Below are 19,088 nucleotides of genomic sequence, written 5' to 3'. Positions count from 1 at the left end.
CACTGTCGCCATAGGTCCAAAATACGTTGCCCTTTCCAATGTACATATGACGGGCACCTACTCAAGCTTGCCACCAGTCTTGCCCCCAGGCTTGTTCCAGGGTTGGTCGTTCCAGGGCTGCTTGTTCCAGGGCTGGTCGTTCCAGGGCTGCTTGTTCCAGGGCTGGTCGCCTCCAGTGTTGCCACCAGGGTTGCCGCCAGATTTGCCGCCAGATTTGTCGTCAGATTTGCCGCCAGATTTACCGCCAGATTTACCGCCAGGGTTGCCGCCAGGGTTGGCTGGGCTCGTGCCGTTGAATTGAGGAACCTCAGCACCAGTACCAGTGCCAATGCCAGTGCCAGTTTCAGCACCAGTGCCAGTGCCAGTTTCAGCACCAGTGCCAGTGCCAGTTTCAGTACCAGCACCTGTTGGATCCGTGCCGTTGATTTGAGGCATCTGACGATGACTTATGTGAGGGCTAGTAGTTGCTGCTCCCGTGGAGTTGAATGGAGGAACCTGGGGTACCTCAGCACCAGTGCCAGTACCAGTTTCAGCTCCAATGCCAGTACCAGTTTCAGCTCCAGTGCCTGTTGTTTCCGTGCCGTTGAATTGAGGAACCTGGGGCTGGGGCTTAGGCTGAGGAACCTGGGGCTGGGGCTTAGGCTGAGGAACCTGGGGGTGGGGCTCAGGTTTCGGTGCGCCACCACCTTTGGGTCCAACCCAGTAGGGCTGTTTGGTGTCCTTCCACCAGTTGTTGTCACCGGGAAGGGCGGCGGCGTTTACAACGCTCGCCGTGAGGAGTAGGACGGGGAGCGAGATATGCATCTTGAATGGGACGAGGGAGGTTTTGAACAAGAAATATTGTTGAGAACTTTGGAAGCTTGGAGTGGTGGTGGTTGGAAGATGGATCTGGTGAGTGAAGATGCTCTCTTCTACTTGGTGTTGGTAGACTTCTTATATGCATGATTTCTCTACAACATAACGTGGTTGGCAAGCGAGTCGGTCAGACAAGCGAGTCGGTCACCCCACCAACTTTAATCACCTACTCTATCTCAACACATAATGCCTCCACGCCGCGCTCCTCTTTTGCCTTCAAATGAAGCAGATATTCAGCTTGCTCTCTTATCTATAGATTCTGCCCAAATTCAGAGTACGCGACGCGCTGCTACAGTCTTCGATATCCCAAAATCAACCCTAATTGACCGGCGCGCTGGAAAGCGCGCGCGACGCGATTGCCAGCCTAACTCAAGGAAGCTTACCCAGAGAGAAGAGGAGGTGATTGTTAGCTATATACTTCATCTAGATCAGCGCGGGTTTGCGCCTACCTACGCAGCTGCACGCGATATGGCTGATAAGCTGCTGGCTGCGCGCGGCGCTGGCCAGGTTGGGCAGAAGTGGCCAGCCAACTTTGTCAAGCGGACAGATAGTCTTCGGACGTGTTTCAACCGAGCGTACGATAGGCAGAGAGCTCTCTGTGAGAATCCAGCCCTTATTAGAAGCTGGTTTGAGCTTATAGAGAAGACAAAGGCTGAGCTTGGTATCTGCGATGAGGATATATACAACTTTGATGAAGCTGGCTTTATGATGGGCAAGATTACAACGCAGCTGGTTATAACAGGAGCAGAGAGGAGAGGCAGGCCGAAGACTCTTCAGCCAGGCAATCGCGAGTGGGTAACGCTGATCGCTGCTATCAGCGCTGCTGGCTGGTCAGTCCCACCGTTCCTCATCTTCGCTGGCCAGTACCACCTATTAGCCTGGTACGAGGAAGCTGAGATCCCACGCGACTGGGCAATCGCAGTCAGCGACAATGGCTGGACAAATAATGAGCTTGGAGTTGAGTGGCTAAAGCACTTCAACGCTCACACGCAGGCTCGTACTATAGGCGCGCGTCGCCTGCTTATTATTGATGGCCATAAGAGCCACCAATCTCTAGCGTTCTAGGAGCTCTGCAAGGAGAACAATATCTATACGCTCTGTATGCCTCCTCACTCATCTCACCTACTCCAGCCACTTGATGTTGGCTGCTTCTCGCCATTGAAGCGCGCGTACAGCCGTGAGGTGGAGAGCCTTATGCGCAACCACATCAACCACATCACCAAGCTAGAGTTTCTGCCAGCATTCAAGATAGCATTTGATCAAGCGTTCACGCCAGCCAATATCTGCTCAGCCTTCCGCGGCGCAGGCCTTGTTCCTCTACAACCAGAGGCTGTTCTATCAAAGCTAGATGTACAGCTGCGTACACCTACTCCTCCAGCAGCAGCTCTGCCAGAGGCTCCCTGGGTAGCTCAAACGCCGAGCAACGCGCGTGAGCTTGAAGCTCAGTCAAGCCTAATACGTGAGCGCGTGCGCCAGCACAAGAGCTCATCACCAGCATCAATTATTGAGGCAATTGACCAGCTGAAGAAGGGCGCTGAGGTGATAATGCTCTCTGCTGAGCTAATGCGCGATCGGATCTCCAGTCTTGAGAAGGCTAACAGCGCAGCCTCAGCGCGTAGGCGGCGCTCTAAAAGGCGTATACAGAAGCACGGAGTACTTATAAAAGGAACTGGAGAGGATATACTAGCTCAAAATGAGGCTGACCAGCAGATTGCTCATGAAGAGCGTCGAGGAGGAGCGCGATCAGGCCTCAGCCAGCGCGCTCAAAGGCGCTGCACTAGATGCAAAGAGACCGGGCACAACTCGCGCACATGCAACACTAATACTATTAATATAGAGTAGTCTACTATATCAATATCTAGCAATAATATTATCGTGTTGTTGAGATATATCGCTTTAAAGTTGCAAAAGTTGGTGGGGTGACCGACTCGCTTGTCTGACCGACTCGCTTGCCAACCACGTTACCTATTCCCCAGCAACACTAGTCGCTCGACTTGCCAACAGACTTATCGGCAAAATATCCGGTGTATCGCCGGGAGCAGCAGTTCACGACTCGGTTGAGGCTGGGGTAATGTTAGTTAGTATCAGCAGAATCGCAGCAGCCCTCGCATTAGCATAGTGATAGCTTGATAGGGTAGGTGCACGATATCTCGAGTTACCTTCTTCCGATGTCAAGTCCACTTCTTCCATCTGTGATGTTGGTGGATACCCACATGTCAGCCTAGGAGTGACATACTGTGCTGGTCTGTGCGCTCGCATATTCTTACGTATGCTTAGGTATCCGTGATGGTCAGAAAGCTTAATTCGTAGGCGAGAAAAGAATGACGTGTTCGGGTTGGTTCCAACTGTCCAAGTGGAGTACCATCACTGACGATCCTTTTCCCACCTGCATCACTACGTTAGCTTGCGCTGTCCCTAGATGCTTACCCGCACACCCAACTGTTATGCGTTTTGGTAGCGATAGATATTATGACAAGTTCCGATGAGATGCATAACGACACCTGGCATATTTTCGAGATAATCTGTGATCAACAACACACTCATGGATTATGAGCATAATCATGCTGCAACAAGACTCTTTCGTGTTCTCCATCCATCACGGTATCTGTCGATAAAGATGAGGATTCAAAGTCGTACACCATATCCAAATCGCAAGTGAGTTCTCTAATCACCTATTACCCACAACAGGCCCACGCACGACACGAATCTCGCAGAACGGCCATATCATAGCCAATCACCGGCCTGTCCGTTGACCGTTAACTGTCACGCCCCACTGGCTCACCGACATACATAGGTACGAACGCATGATCAGCAGCAAGGTGTAGCGACTACATGGAGCCTCAGTATCGCAGTGAAGCCTCCCGAGGTCGGCAAACATGCCCAGGCACTCCATCTCCAACATCCACTAGGTAATTAGGTAACGCGGCCGGTTGATACAGTCTTAGCATCGTATAGCTTTCACCAATGCGTCAATGTAAGCGCCCTGTGTTTTGCCAGGTTCTCACCATGGACTCTTGTTTAGGTATCCTCTAAACCTGAAGATGCTAATTCCCTACTGTTCCCTCTATCGGCCCGCACCACACCCGTCATGGCCTGTCTAGTTACCGATAGGCTTATAACCAACAAATCAGCATTTCAGGCAACTCTTCCTGACATTGATCTCCAAGCTCTGGAGATGTGCGATAATAATAAAAAACCGGTACTCTAGCAACTGATGCTTGCGATGTTCTCGACGTGAGCTGCGTAGGCTATACCCATTCACACGCACGTGGCAACTGAATCGTTTGGCAGTAGTAGTGGTGTTAGCCGGCCCAAATAGGTCCGATTGCGAAACCGGCTACTTAGCCAGTTTCCATCTCTCGGGCCGAACCTAAGCCTCAATCTAGCCTTAGTGGTTGCTTAGCGCGTGTTGGCTCATGACATGCAAAACCAATGTCGCGGTCGACCTTCCTGTGCGTTGAATTTGGCGAGAGAACCAGAAAAGACCAGATCAAAACAGGGGGAAAGAGCTGACCCATTGACAGACCCATCGCTTTATCTTCTCAGCCTTACATATATGCACCTGATGCAAAGTAATGTAAAATAAACTGACATGCGAAGCACCATGAAACAATAAGGCTATCGCAGGATTACGACGATATGGCAAATTCAGAATGACAGAAGATTAACTAGTGCCTTCTACAAGAAAAGATCAACACACTGTGCATCGCTATTACCTATTCCCCGCCGAACTCTAACCCCGGCTCCCTTTCCGTACACGAATGCACACTGACCCCGAGTCTGACGCTCCATCAACCTCAATCTGAGGAGTAATTACGCAATCCACCGTGCACGCAATTGCTGAAATGAAAGAGGCACTACCCTGATCAATTTCTTGGGGAATCACGATAATCCCCATGGTAAACAGCAACAAACGCATCACGGAGAGATGATTGCCGCCTTGTTATTGCACGTCTGTATCCATCCAAATGCACGCAAACTCAAAGGTTACTGGACATTCCGATAACGACGTACGCATCAACACCACGCTATCTGCCGTTTCATCTGGGGAAAAGCGGCTAGATTCACATTCCATCCACATGTTTCATGACTAGTTAGGTTGCTTCTTGCTCTTGCGGAGAACATCGTTATCGATGGATTAGCCCTGTTTTACTACTGAGTACAAAGAAACTTGGTAGCATCGGTCCGAGCGGTGATCTACCTTGGTTTTTACCCCAGTTACTCGGGTTCTGGAGTGAGGAGCCGATTGTTGAGTCAGTGGAGGGGGGTTGGTCATCATGTGCTCCGTTATGTTTGTGGAGCTTGAGTGGATTGGCCAAGGGTCACGAGATTTTGATGCTTATGGTGTTGTTGGGAAAATTTAGGAGACATGAAGAATAGTTAGGTGTGAGATTCTCTGGGCGTCATTTGCCTGCGAATCAATTACGCTTTTGAAAATACTGTGTATTGGATAGTCAGACTTCCGTCTTACTCTGCATTTCCAAATCTTACCTGGTAATCAAAAGAACTCCCGTACCGACAGACTTGTCATTAAGCAAACGCGTTTGAATAGTTTGTTTGATTTGCTTGACTATAAGCAAATTAAACAAACCAAACGCTGCCTATAGAAATATACAAACAAATCAAACGTACGATCGAAATTTGTTTAGTTTGTTTGACTGTTTGACTAATATTACATAGCGAGCTGTTCTATAGATGATGTCCTAAGGTGCTTTAAGATCGACTTTAATGATGTTTTTGAGATAGCGGAGGTAGCAATTTCGCGATAGTTTTCTTGTGTTGCATCTAGCTTAGTCATCATATAACTACACGAGCGTCGCTAGCCGTCGATGACCGCTATCTTATATCCCATCTCCCATCTTCTATATCGCTGTTAGCCATCTTTTGCAGCTACACTACCGTCTCTACAGCACGTTTTAGTGTTTCTCGTTGCCCAACACGCCGAAAATGCCGCTTCGTAACCTAAAACGCGCCGCCGAGGGCACCCCCGGCCCCCACGGCCCCCACAAGCGCGCCAAAACAGCTAAAGGCAGTGCATCGCAGCCTATCCTGATGGACGATTCGCAGCCTGAGCTGTCTATCCGCACCTCGCCACGTAAAGCCCTAGCTGCTGCAGCAAGCCAGGCCACCGAAGACGCGCCGTTCGAGTCGCAGTTGCGCGACGCTATACCAGAAGCTACTATACAACCGCCGGCCGAGGGTAGTAGGGCTGCTACGGAGGCTACAAGTGAGGCTATCGAAGGCGGGGATGATACTGGCTTTGATGACGAGTTTACGGACAACTTTGACGGCATTGATTGGAAGCGTTTACCGCGTTTTACGAAGCCGCTGCGTACGTTGAAGCGCAACAAAAGTTGGGTATATCAGTACGGTTACCGCGTTGCCTCTCTCCGTGAGCCTCATCGTACGTTCTTTGTTTGCAAATACTGCCATCATCGTAAGATCTTTTGCGCCTATCCAGAGGTTACAAAGTCGACCAGTAACGCTATCAACCACCTCGCGCAGAAGCTACTTGGCCACGGCTACGATCGCAAGGGCAAACTGGATTCGATTACACTACCGCGAGGCCAAACGACGCTTAAGATGATGACCGAGGGCGGTGTCGATGTACCTCAAGGCGTCGCTAACGAGCTCGGAAACTTCGACGTACAGCGCTTTCGATACGCCGCTGTTACGTGGCTTGTCGACAATAACCACCCTCTCCGCGAGTTCGAAACGCCTGCGTTTAGGCAGATGATAGAGTTTGCCAACCCGGAGGCAGCTGACGCGCTGTGGGTAAGTCACAACAGTGTAGCTAGCTTCGTGATGAGGCTGTATCGCTATATGGAGCCGCAGGTTGTTCAGATGCTCTCGTCGGCTATTAGTAAAATCCATATAAGCTTCGATGGCTGGACGACAAAAGGCGGCAAGCGCGGCTTCTTTGGAGTTGTTGCTCATTTTGCTGACGCCGACGGCACTATCAGGGACCTACCTATCGCGCTGCCTCAGCTTACGGGCGCCCACACGGGCGAGAGGATAGCTGAAGTTGTTGGCAATATAATCGATGTCTTCGGTATAACACGTAGCCAGCTTGGGTACTTTGTGCTCGACAACGCGTACGCTAATGACACCGCCGTCACCAAACTCGCCCAACGCTTTGAATTTACAGCAAGCCATCACCGCCTCCGCTGCGGCCCTCACACACTTAACTTAGTCGGACAGATGATTATCTTCGGCTTTGATAAGGACGCGTACGATAATGATCAGGACGAGCACAAAACAGAGGCAGCCTACCTACAAGAATGGCGGCAGCAAGGTCCGCTTGGTGTACTAATCGATATCATCAACTACATCCAAACACCGCAACAACACGATCTTTTTGCCGATTGCCAGCGCCGTGTTAACGCTAAGGCTCCCGACCAAAAGCAGGAAATACTCGAGCCGGTAAAGCCAGTCGTCACGCGCTGGAACAGCTTTCACGACACCTTTGTACGCGCCGCAAAACTCCATAACGCCGTTGATGAGTACGCCCAAAGCCACATCGAAAGGACGATGGGCGCCGACGCGTACGCGCGTAGCCGTAACAATAAGCTCACTAAAGTACCAGCTTGGATGAGATCTAATGGGCTTACGGCTGACGATTGGGCGGTAATAACCCAGTATATATCAGTGTTGGAGCCGCTAAAGGAGGCGACAAAACGGCTTGAAGCTCGCGGTAAAGCTGGCCGTTTCGGCGCGATATACGAGGTTATACCTGTCTTCGAAGCTGTACTTGCCGTGTACGAGCAGCTACTTAAAAACCACGAAAGCGTCGACTATAATGCCAATAGCGCGCCAGAAGATCACCTTCCTATCAACCTACGCGCAGCTTGGGCAAAGCTTAACGCGTATTACACTAAGCTCGACGAATCACCCGCATACTTTGCCGCTACCTGCCTCCACCCATACTACAAGAACTACTGTGAGAACAGCTGGCGCGACAAACCGAGCTGGCTTGAGGCAAACAACGCTGGGTTGAAACAACTTTGGGCGTTCTATAAGCCGCAAATACAGCGCCAAAGTCGCCCACCAGTGCGGCTCTCAAGTGGTATCAACGACGCCATCAACGCGCTCGTTAATGCGGAGCCTTATGGCATTGTTGAGGTGACAGAGATGGATGAGCTGGAGCGTTGGCGACGGTTTGAACTCCGCTGGACGCAGGAGCAGTTCGAACAAGGTAGTAATCCTGTTAGCTATTGGATAAGCCTACGCCCAAAGTATCCTAACCTAGCGCGTATGGCGATCGATATATTAACAATACCAGCCTCAAGTTGTGAGTGCGAGCGGCTGTTCAGCGAGCTCGGTGATTTATTAGAGCCAAGGCGACGCAAAATTGGGTCACAACTGCTTGCAGCAATACAGTGTATACGAAGCTGGCGCGACGCTGGCTTTAAGCCTCCATCTGATTACAACTCAGGCGATGTAACTGACGCTGAGGTAGCTGCAATATACGAAATATGCAAGTGGGACAGCGAAGCTTAGTAATATATACGATATACGATTAGATCAGCACCTAAACAGTATCAAATCTATCAAACTTTCAAACAAACGGCCTCCTAAAACACTATCAAACTAAACAACTCAAATACAATCTTAAGTTTTGTACAAACAAATCAAATCAGCGTCCAAAGTTTGTTTGATTTGCTTAATGACAAGTCTGCGTACCGACGATAATCTGAAGCAGCATTGCGCTGTATGTTTCATGAATCGATGCGCAGGTTATCAGAGGTAATTACTGTTGGTACTTGCATTCCATCTAGTAAGCGCTGACGCGTTTTATTATCTACAGTATTCCATTGGCACGTTGCTTCATGAAACTAGGATAACTGCTCCATATTAGTGCCAGGACAGGAGATAGACCAGTCATCTAGTCGATCATCACATATGCTAACTCCAGCCATGGAGCGTTTTGTTCTGAATTATTTCGAAGACGTGAACGAACAATGTTTCTACAGAACAGTGTAACGGGCTGAGCCTCGAGTCACATGACTAGGCTGCTAGCCTAGTCGCTTCCCCGGCAACGTGAGGGCCGTGCGCCAACCCAAACAAAGCAGGCTCGCCGCTTGCGTCTTACCTTCTTTCTTCATCTTGACTGTAAATAGCATCTGGACTAGGTAGCTGGAATACAGTCCCTACAGACCGTTCACATACAGTCAAGATCAAGAAGAACACGCAGAATACGCAGAACACGCAGAACACGCAGAACACGCAGAATACGCAGAATACGCAGAATACGCAGAACACGCAGAACACGCAGCAACCAAAGCACCGCTATAATGAGCTCCCCCGGGGATACTGACATGACGACGAACGATTCGAACCAGCTGTTACAGTCGCTACTACAGAGACTTGAAGACATGAGCACTAGGATGGAGAGGCTGGAAGCACCATCGCACGAGCTACCTCAAACGCCTGGTCACAATACAGACGCCACCACTGATCCAACGCCAACCTCCGAGACTTCGAACACATCTGTGCCTATAACCCCAAAGCCGCGGCACAGCTTACCCCACCCGCCTACGTTTGGTGGAAACAAATCACAATGGCGAGGATGGAAGCTAGAGATGGAGGGCAAGATCGAAGAAGACGCGCAAGCTATTGGAAGCCTAAAAGCTCAGCTACGCTACGTCTACATGCGTCTTGATGGGGCAGCGAAAACCAACGTTACAACATACTACGAGATACAAGTTAAAGAAGAATCGCCAAACCCTTTCAAGCTGCTTGACCGCCTTGAACTCCTCTACGGCGAACGAAATCGGAAGGAGAAAGCCATTCAGAACCTCTACTCTATACGCCAGAAGGACGACGAGACGTTTATTTCCTTCTATCCACGGTTTGAGAAAGAGATGGCCAACGCTGACGCAGAAAGCTGGCCTGAGCATACGAAGATATCCTACTTACGCAACGCATTAAGTGGTAGGATAAAGGATAGGCTTGTTGGTACATCAGGAGCAGAAGCAAGCACATACGCAAGGTTCGCTCAGAAGTGTGTAGATCTTAGCAACGACATGGAGTTGTTCGGCCAATGGACGAAAACAACCCGCCGTTACGGTAGCCGAACTGCTGAAAATGCACTAACCTATGAACCACCAGCAAAATCAAATAATGCCACGCTCACAGCAGTTTCCCCTGAAGACATGATGGAATGGGAACCTACGCAGCCTACAACTACCCAAGTGAACGCTGTCGGCCTCCGCGGCAAGACCAACATGAATGGATATCCATCTAGGCGTCCCGAAGACCGAGAACTTATTGGAAAACGAGCAAAATGGGTCAACCAAGAGGAAATCGATGCTCGACGCCAGGAACGACGCTGCCTCCGATGCGGCCGCAACAATTGCCGAATAGCTACATGCCCGTTAGCAGCCGCTCTACGACCAACTCACGTTAGCGTCAAGACAGCAAAGAGTACTGTGGTCACCAAGGCAGCTGTAGAGGAGGAAGATCCAGAAGACTCCGAAGCAGAGCAATAGGAACACGCGGCAGCTCAGAAAGAATGGAAAGAGACCGGAAAGCAAAAGATGGATAGCGATCCCTTTGTACTGGACGTTAGACTTAATGGAACTGACTTTGTCACTGGACTTGTTGACTCAGGTTGCCTTTGCTATTCTGCCATTAATGAACAACTCTTTCGATCTCTGAGACTGCCATCAATCAAGATAGCCCCGCGTCAGCTAGAGGAAGCAGCTGGGAAGAACGCAGAACCAAGTACTGTCCTAGATACAGTTACTTACGCCTCGATAGACATAGACGGCCACCAGCAGAAACGCGTCTTCTTCTACGTTGTACCTGGCCTAACTTACGACGTGATCCTAGGAAAGCCCTGGTTAGAAGATGCCGACGTCACAATTTCGGCCAAACAAGGCTGCCTAGATATCGGCGCGTCAAACATCCGCGCATGGAACCACAAGAAAGCGTCATACAAGCCACCACTAATGAAGGCTACTCAGGTGATGGCTTCCGCATTCATGGCGGAGGTGAGAAGAAGCCGTAGGAAGAACAAAGGAGACGGTATTGCGCTCGACACTGGACTGTTCGCTGTTTCCATCGCCGACATTGAGAAAGCTTTGAAACCGCGCAAACGATCCGATCCAAAGACGAAGCTCCCACCCCAGTACCACCAATGGCTGAAGGCTTTCGACCATTTCCTAGCTGAGAAACTTCCCCCACATCGTAAAGGCGTTGATCTCCACATTGAGATTGAAAAGGATCAAGACGGAAACGAGAAGACCATTCCATGGGGTCCGCTCTACGGCATGAGCCGAGAAGAGTTACTAGTGCTTAGGAAAACTCTCACCGAGCTGTTAGACAAGGATTTTATCCGCGCAAGTAACTCTCCCGCAGCTGCACCCGTCCTGATGGTCAAAAAGCCAGGAGGGGGCATCCGATTTTGCGTTGACTACCGAGGCTTGAACAACATCACCAGGAAGGACCGTTACCCTCTGCCTCTATTCACAGAAACACTGAGAAATGTAGCTAAAGCTAAATGGTTCACAAAACTTGACGTTATCGCAGCCTTCCACAAGATCCGTGTGGCCAAAGGAGAAGAATGGAAGACAGCTTTCCGAACAAGATACGGCCTATTCGAATGGCGGGTTGCTCCCTTCGGACTAACAGGAGCACCAGCCGCATTTCAACGCTACGTAAATGGTGTTCTACAGGATTACCTTGACGACTTTGTTTCAGCCTACGTTGACGACATCTTAATCTACTCGTCAGGATCGCTTCAGGATCACAGAGAGAAGGTTGGAAAGGTTCTTCAACGCCTTATAGACGCTGGACTGCAGATTGATATCGACAAGTGCGAGTTCGAGACTAAACGAGTCAAATACCTCGGGTACATTGTGGAAGCAGAAGTGGGCATTCGAGTTGATCCTGAAAAGATTATCGCAATCCGCGAATGGGCTACACCAACGTCAGTTAAGGCTATCCGAGCATTTATTGGTTTTGCCAACTTTTACCGAGTTTTTATACCAAACTTCTCGGACATTGCTGAACCGCTTATCAACCTAACTAAGAAAGAGATGGTTTTTCATTGGGACGAGGCTTGCAATCAAGCATTTGAAACGATTAAGGAACTTCTCATTACAGCACCAATACTCGGCCATTTTGATCCAGAGAAGGACACCTTGGTAGAAGCCGACTCCTCAGGACATGCAACTGGCGGCCTATTGCTGCAGAAGGACAAGAACAACAACTGGCAACCCGTTGCCTACTACTCAAAGAAGCACTCACCAACAGAGGCCAATTATCCAATTCATGACAAGGAGCTTCTAGCTATTGTTCGTTGCTTAGAAGCATGGGCTCCTGAACTACGTATGGTTAGGAAGTTCACAGTTCTGACGGACCACAAGAACCTTCAATACTTCTACCGCGAACGACAGCTGTCTGAAAGACAAGTACGTTGGTCAGAGTTTCTCTCACGATTCGACTTCTCCCTGGAATGGAAACCTGGAAAGACTATGGGAAAACCTGACGCCCTGTCACGACGAGAACAAGACCTACCCGCCAACTACGACGATGAACGAATACGGTCTCGATTTATCCGTCTTTTCCAGAGCAAGCACTTGCAGAGTGTTCAAATCCAGTCCCTGTCGTCCGAGGAGATTGACTTCACAGAAGAGATACGCATGTTTGAGGACCAGGACATGCAAAATCTCTGGCACCGAAGCCGCCAAGAGGATGAGCTTTATCAGGAGCTCACTACGCTGGTAGCAAACAAGGAGCGGAACCTCCCTACCAAACTTCAGAAGGAGAAGTCAGTGAGTATAGCAGAATGCACCCTGGACGAGAGAGGCCTGTTGCGATTTCGAGACCGGATATGGATCCCTGACTGCGAACCACTTCGCACACGAATTATTCAAAATATTCACGACTCGCATATCACCGGCCATCCTGGACGAGATCTTACCTACTCAATCTTATCAAGGCAGTTCTTCTGGTCAGGTGTAGCAAGCGACGTGCGACGCTTTGTCCGTAACTGCGAGATTTGCGGGAGGAATACGATATGGAGAGAGACAAAGAAGGGCCTCCTTAAACCGCTACCGATCCCAGAACGTATATGGGGAGAACTTTCAATCGATTTTATTACGGACTTGCCGCCATCTGGACGCGATGACGCAACGAACTGCATGGTGGTCACTGATCGGCTGACAAAGGGAGTTGAACTGGAAGGCATGCACGATATCTCGGCAGAAGCAGTAGCACAACGGCTTTTAGAACGGCATTACCCTATTCATGGTATTCCAACGGCAATTACGAGCGATAGAGGACCACAATTCGTCAGCGATCTTTGGAGGCATTTCTGTAAACTCCTCAGCGTTGAGCAACGCCTGTCGACTGCCTATCATCCGCAAACCGATGGTGCAACAGAGCGAATGAACCAAGAGATTGAGAAGATGATTCGAATCTGGGCCACCTACACGCAAGAAAATTGGCTAGCACTTTTACCTATCGTTATGGGAGCAATCAACAATCGCGAGGCCTCATCTACTGGCCTAAGCCCCTTCTATTTTATGCACGGATATCACAATGAACCCATTCAGCTGGTAGAGGATCGAACTATTCAGGACCGACCAAAGAGAGACGGCGAAGCACTGGCAGAAGGCTTCCTTAAAAGACTCCAAGACGCAACAGAGTGGGCCCAAGCTGCGATCGCGATAACACAAGAGAAACAGCAACATCAAGCTAACAAGACAAGAACAGCAGCGCCCCAATACAAGGAGGGAGACTGGGTGTTTTTGAACCTTAGAAACGTGAAGACAACACGACCTTCCAAGAAGCTAGACTGGTTGCATGGAAAGTACAAAGTCTTGAGGCAGGTCAACTCCCACTCTTATCAACTTGACGTTCCGGGGAAGATCCATCCTGTCTTCCACGTAGACCTGCTTCGCTACGCGCCTAACGACTCTCTCCCATCGCAGAAGGTTGGAGACACTCAGCCAGGGCCTATACTTGTAGATGGAGACGAGCTATGGCTGGTTGAACGTATTCTGGGCGAACGCACAACAAGGCAGGGAGGGAAAGAAATCAAGGAGGCATATGTGAAGTGGGTGGACTATACTGAACCGACATGGGAACCTGTGAGTAACGTACTAAAGACTGACGCTTGGAGGAAATGGAGAAAACTACGCGCTAAAGGGAAAGGAGGGGGGTAATGTAACGGGCTGAGCCTCGAGTCACATGACTAGGCTGCTAGCCTAGTCGCTTCCCCGGCAACGTGAGGGCCGTGCGCCAACCCAAACAAAGCAGGCTCGCCGCTTGCGTCTTACCTTCTTTCTTCATCTTGACTGTAAATAGCATCTGGACTAGGTAGCTGGAATACAGTCCCTACAGACCGTTCACAAACAGTTGTTCGCCACTGATGGAGTCTATTGAGTAGTAGTGACTGTGACCTGTCTCTGGTTCTTCTCCTTGGACTGGTATCGCTGATTATCATAATATCCCGAGTAGTTTGGCATAAGATACAGTCAAGTTTCTATGCACGAACAATCTGAGCAGCGATGATCTTCTCGATAGCTTGGCATAAGATACAGTCATACGGACAATTTGAACGAACACATCTATGTCCCATTGATCCTCAGTCCAACATCGAACCCCTCTGACCTAAGAACACTCTTCGCCTATTTCCAGCGGCCAGAATGGAGTTCTCGCCGTCCGTCATCTATCTCATACCTCATCACCGCCCAAGCACGCGCCCACTACTGGTCATGTCACTGCTATAATCGCAATGGCGTCCCCAACAACACCATCAAAAAATTCTGCGAAGATCTCCGAGCAGCTCATCACATTATGCGAGGTGATAGCCAGCATTCTGATGAATACGAGTACAGAGTACCAAAAGCTACACAACACAACAAAAGCACCCAGCTCCAGTGCTGTTAATTAGCGGGGCTAATAGGCCGGCTTAGCTTAAGCCGCGCAATGTGGCAATGGTAGGATTCGAGGTTTACGATCTACAATTCCCTCTATAGGTACTATGGACAGATAAACCACAAGCACGATACGGGTTTACTCTTACAATGATATCGGAATCGCAATGACGCTCTCAATTGCCGATTCGCCTAACGCCACCTATTCAATACTAGTGTAATCTCCCCCAGCGCACGACCGCTTTTTTTTGAGTGCGTGCTAGACTGGTGGGTTCTGATTGGGGAATTCGCTTGCGAGGAGAGATGTAAGCCGGTGTTTCAGGGCATGCACACCGTGCGCTCGATCGCTACAGTTCCTGCTTACTGCTTACTTCCCCCCGCCTCTCCAACATGTGATGACGCCATTGTACCCTTGTTACCGCAATCGCGCATACGAGGCCATTGTGTACAAGACGCGCGCTGCGTTGGGCCCATTGTATCCGATAGCAGCTGCCCTGCCTCCTTTGCCGTCGTGCACGATCTTGAGCCCGCTTCTATCTTCCTCTTCCAGGCAATCTTTGCCAAAGCCTGGGAAGAATATTCTTTCAAGGACGGACTCTCGTGGCAGATATAATTCTACCTTCCAGTGGGTGATCTTTTTATACTCTTTTGCTAGCCTTTCCAGTAGATGGGTCCAATTTGATGCTTCTGTGTCTGGTTGTAGTCTCACATCTCGAAACGACAAAGAGGCCAGCGTATCCTTTGAGTTGGATAAGAGATTCAGTATAGGGGTCGCGGCCAAGCTTGTGTCGTCGAGATGTAGTCTCTTGAGCTGAAAACATGGTGCGAGAGATGGTAGATGATTGTTGGACCTACATGCCGACTTTGCACCTCCGCACCGAGCGGATAGGAATAGGTCTTCCAGTATTGGTGCATGGAGAAGATGTTCAGTCCAGTACAAGGACGGTTCGTCACATCCTAGTCTTATTTTAGCTTTCTTTAGGATGGTAAGGCCTAGGTCCCGCTCCTGGTGTTCTGGGATCAAACACGCTGTTGCCTCTACCCTGTAAGTTCCCCCTCTTGTTCCCATGCGCAGATTGGCAACAGCCAGTTTAGAATCGAGAAGTATATGTCGGGCCAGAATAGTGCAGGGCTGTGCGATTGAGCACCAGCCCGGTGTTCTGTCATTGAAATCTCGGATAGTTAACTCATCAGGGCGTAACTTACATGTCCTCAAGATGTTCCTCAAAGTTGCGAATCCAATCATGTCGATGTCAATATCGCCTCGCTCATCCAGTGGCCAGACACGATACGATGGCCTCCTCTTTCCATGTATCTGTTCTTCCTGTTGTGTTCTTTCCGCGTCCTTGATCTTCTCGGAATCATCTAGAACCAGGATTTTCTTAACATACTTTGCGAATCTTCCGCAAGCGAGCTGTTCTAGCTTTTGTATATCTGAGCCTATAAGACTAGTCTGTACTTTGGAGAAGAACCGCTCGCCGACGATACGCGCGGTTTGTGCATCGAGCTTTACACAGGATAGGCGGAATGCGATCAGATCTTCGTCGTCTAGGTACTCTGCTATTATTTCGACCAGTTCAGTGGGCATCTTGCTAAATGTTGAGTCCGACATGTTGCTGTTCTTTCGAAGTTAACAGGCTATGGCGATACATGAAGAGAAGTGAAGAGAGACCGCTATGCCAAGATGGCAGCCTAAAGTGGGTCACTCGCATCGAACCAGCTCTTACGTCATCACAACCAAGTTTCTACGATTAGAATCTCACATACAGAACTATGTTAGAACAGAACTCAAAGACCAAACCTAAAACCACAAAGTTACGCAACAGGATATTAGAACAAGCATTATACCAGACCACACCCATCATAATGCAGTGCACCATTACAGTCACGTGACACCCTTCGAATCCTTTCTCCAAACATATCCTCTAGGGCATACAAGCAGCAAAGCAACAAAGAGACAGTAAAAGACCACAAGTGACGAAGATTGAGACCAGTATTGACAGTCGTGGGTGTGGAATTCGAAAGTTAGATCCTCTACATGTAGTAAAGCTTAGTAAAAGATTGCGCAAGGCATCTAACACCCCATAGAGACATACAATCCCCCACTCCAACATACCCCACTATCTCTCCCCCAAACCATTCCATCCAACGCTCAATATCCACTATAACAATGCGCCCCCCAGACCCTCCACACACACTCCTCCTCCACATGTCCCCAGGCAGCCCCTGCCATATATCGCCTCGGATCCGTACTTGCAATGCAGTACTGGCATGGACAAGGATTTTTTGTTTGCATCGCCCGCTACACCTCCATTCCCTGCTCTATCTCCTCCACCTCCCGTTCTTTGTCCTTCAGTCGCTCCTGCGTCAGAACCTTCTCCTCCCACGCCTTCTCCGCCAAAGCCCTCGCCCTAACAACCCGCTTACAAAACCCCTCCTCACGCCCCTCGTCACTACAAAACTCACACCACAACCCCGCTGTTCTACGCATGTCTTCTAAATGTCCATCCTGACCGCATTTTACGCAAAACGCCACGTTACCGTAGACGCGACTAGATCCGTTTTCAAATCCCGTGGTCTATTTATTTTGCGCTTGTTTGTTCAACTCTTCGTACTTACCCTGATCCCCCCTAGTCATAGTAGTAGGAGCACCAGTACACCCCAACACCAACGCCCCGACAAAAGTCCCCACAATATCATTCCCCGCATTATGCAAAAACGCCTCTTCCACACCCAAACTACCCAACAGCCGTCCAAGACCCATTTTCCTCCCTGGTTCAGCAATCTCGCACTCGGTCGCCAAAACCTGTGTATCTAGCGTCGCAACCACTACACCCATCGCCTCGATATCGACGCCAAACGCTGCTTTCAACATCGCTGTGTCGTTGTCTACGGCGTGGCCGAGCAGGATGATGGGCCGCGGCGGGGGGCTGGATTGGGAGTCGTCTTGCTGGAGGAAGATGTCGTAAAGCATGGCTTGGGCGACGGGAATGGAGGAAAAGGTAGTGGTGCCGAAATGGTAGGCGGAAGGGTGGGAGGGGCAGAGTTCGGTGTTTGTGAGGTGGGCATGGGGTTTTAGGCAGATGTGGTAGTTTTGTAGGGCGGAGAGGATTGGCCAGGGAGATGAGGATGATGATGATGATGAGGGAGGGGCCATGTCGCGCGGGTCTGGGATGGATATTCCTAGCTCGGTGATGTAGGATGAGTCGTGTTCGTACCATTCTGCGTCTAAACCTATGATAACTGCGTCGCGAAGGGAGGCGGCTAAGGCCGTAGTGGGGAGAGAGACGGCACAGTCGGGAAATCCGAGCCAGTGCTGTAGAATTGTGGTTTGTGTGAGGCCGCGAGCGAGTTCGGTATCGAGAGTGTGTTTCAACTCGGTGGGTAGAGGTGGTAGAGGTATGATCTGCACGGCAGAGTCCGCCCTGGGTTGTGATAGGGGTGCAGCCTGGACGGGGATTTCAAACATGTCATCGGATTCTTGGATATCAATTATACAGTCTTGGCAAGGACGTGACAAGAGGGTATAATATCCCAAAGTCTCCAAGCAATATAGGAAAGAAGACATTGTGAGTGTGTAGTCTTGCTATAAAAAGCGGATATAAGTCTCGATCAAGAAGTCCTCTTGTGGTGAGATCTGAGATATTGTGAAACTCATGTTGGTCGAGTAGTGTGTTTTACTTCGGTAGAGGACGTGATAAATAAAGAAGATGGGAGATGAGAGACATTCTGCTGAACGAAAAGACAATGTCTTATACTTATACTCCATACTGTACCCAGTCATCATGTTTCGTGTACCAGAGTTCTTACAATTGTAGCATGAGGCAGATACTTTGATGTTCCAAAATCATTGGCTCCGGGTTGGACGGTACAGCTGTACCACGGTTTGCGCACCATGGCCCGACGACGCTAGTCATCCTTCAAATAGGCAACTTATCACAGCCAGACTTGACGTATAATTGTCTTAATACTTTCTTGGTCGTATGTCGGGTGCATTTTTACTGCTTGGTTTGTTGGACGTTGTGTAACTACCCCTGGACCGAACGCAGTACGATTGTAGGCATCTCTATTTGCATAGTACAATCCAATCACGAAGGATAATCAAGGGATTAGGCATCATTCTGCAGCTTAGAGTACCCACACTTTGGTCTACAGATGTGTCCACTGCAGCCTAATCGGACCCAGTTGTGTTCATGTCATATCGGAAGGGCAGCCGGAACCACTGATCTAACCTCTGATGTGCACAGACATGCTGCACGACTTGGATCGGAATGTTAAGATGGAAATGTATCGGAAGGACTGTTAGTTTGGAGTTCGGGGTAATGGTATGGGATGAAGTTTGGA

At 49.6% G+C, this 19,088-nt stretch overlaps 8 protein-coding genes across 8 annotated transcripts; 5 read left to right on the top strand and 3 right to left on the bottom strand.

The window, feature by feature from the left end:
- Window positions 1-57: 57 nt before the first annotated feature.
- PtrM4_049990 (Keratin-B2 domain containing protein) lies at window positions 58-804 on the bottom strand (the record flags this gene model as incomplete). The annotated part of the gene is made up of 2 exons (XM_066104842.1): window positions 58-306; window positions 700-804. The coding sequence occupies 2 exons, from the start codon at window positions 802-804 to the stop codon at window positions 58-60; spliced, it is 354 nt and encodes a 117-aa protein (XP_065959406.1).
- Window positions 805-1,041: 237 nt separating this feature from the next.
- Window positions 1,042-1,920, top strand: PtrM4_049980 (uncharacterized protein; the record flags this gene model as incomplete). Its single annotated transcript, XM_066104841.1, has 1 exon — window positions 1,042-1,920. The coding sequence occupies one exon, from the start codon at window positions 1,042-1,044 to the stop codon at window positions 1,918-1,920; it is 879 nt and encodes a 292-aa protein (XP_065959405.1).
- A 36-nt stretch (window positions 1,921-1,956) lies between these two features.
- Window positions 1,957-2,697, top strand: PtrM4_049970 (uncharacterized protein; the record flags this gene model as incomplete). The annotated part of the gene is made up of 1 exon (XM_066104840.1): window positions 1,957-2,697. The coding sequence occupies one exon, from the start codon at window positions 1,957-1,959 to the stop codon at window positions 2,695-2,697; it is 741 nt and encodes a 246-aa protein (XP_065959404.1).
- A 3,105-nt stretch (window positions 2,698-5,802) lies between these two features.
- Window positions 5,803-8,355, top strand: PtrM4_049960 (Dimer-Tnp-hAT domain containing protein; the record flags this gene model as incomplete). The annotated part of the gene is made up of 1 exon (XM_066104839.1): window positions 5,803-8,355. The coding sequence occupies one exon, from the start codon at window positions 5,803-5,805 to the stop codon at window positions 8,353-8,355; it is 2,553 nt and encodes an 850-aa protein (XP_065959403.1).
- Window positions 8,356-9,149: 794 nt separating this feature from the next.
- On the top strand, window positions 9,150-10,346 carry PtrM4_049950 (Retrotrans-gag domain containing protein; the record flags this gene model as incomplete). Its single annotated transcript, XM_066104838.1, has 1 exon — window positions 9,150-10,346. One exon carries the CDS (start codon window positions 9,150-9,152, stop codon window positions 10,344-10,346), a length of 1,197 nt encoding a protein of 398 aa, XP_065959402.1.
- Window positions 10,347-10,394: 48 nt separating this feature from the next.
- On the top strand, window positions 10,395-14,257 carry PtrM4_049940 (uncharacterized protein; the record flags this gene model as incomplete). Its single annotated transcript, XM_066104837.1, has 2 exons — window positions 10,395-13,955; window positions 14,255-14,257. 2 exons carry the CDS (start codon window positions 10,395-10,397, stop codon window positions 14,255-14,257), a joined length of 3,564 nt encoding a protein of 1,187 aa, XP_065959401.1.
- A 902-nt stretch (window positions 14,258-15,159) lies between these two features.
- Window positions 15,160-16,356, bottom strand: PtrM4_049930 (uncharacterized protein; the record flags this gene model as incomplete). The annotated part of the gene is made up of 1 exon (XM_066104836.1): window positions 15,160-16,356. One exon carries the CDS (start codon window positions 16,354-16,356, stop codon window positions 15,160-15,162), a length of 1,197 nt encoding a protein of 398 aa, XP_065959400.1.
- A 966-nt stretch (window positions 16,357-17,322) lies between these two features.
- On the bottom strand, window positions 17,323-17,718 carry PtrM4_049920 (uncharacterized protein; the record flags this gene model as incomplete). The annotated part of the gene is made up of 1 exon (XM_001936801.2): window positions 17,323-17,718. One exon carries the CDS (start codon window positions 17,716-17,718, stop codon window positions 17,323-17,325), a length of 396 nt encoding a protein of 131 aa, XP_001936836.2.
- Between the last annotated feature and the right edge of the window lie 1,370 nt (window positions 17,719-19,088).

The sequence above is a fragment of the Pyrenophora tritici-repentis genome, chromosome 10 (genome assembly GCF_003171515.1).
Source record: "Pyrenophora tritici-repentis strain M4 chromosome 10, whole genome shotgun sequence".
Taxonomy (NCBI): domain Eukaryota; kingdom Fungi; phylum Ascomycota; class Dothideomycetes; order Pleosporales; family Pleosporaceae; genus Pyrenophora; species Pyrenophora tritici-repentis.
This window is presented reverse-complemented; position numbering and strand designations above follow the sequence as displayed.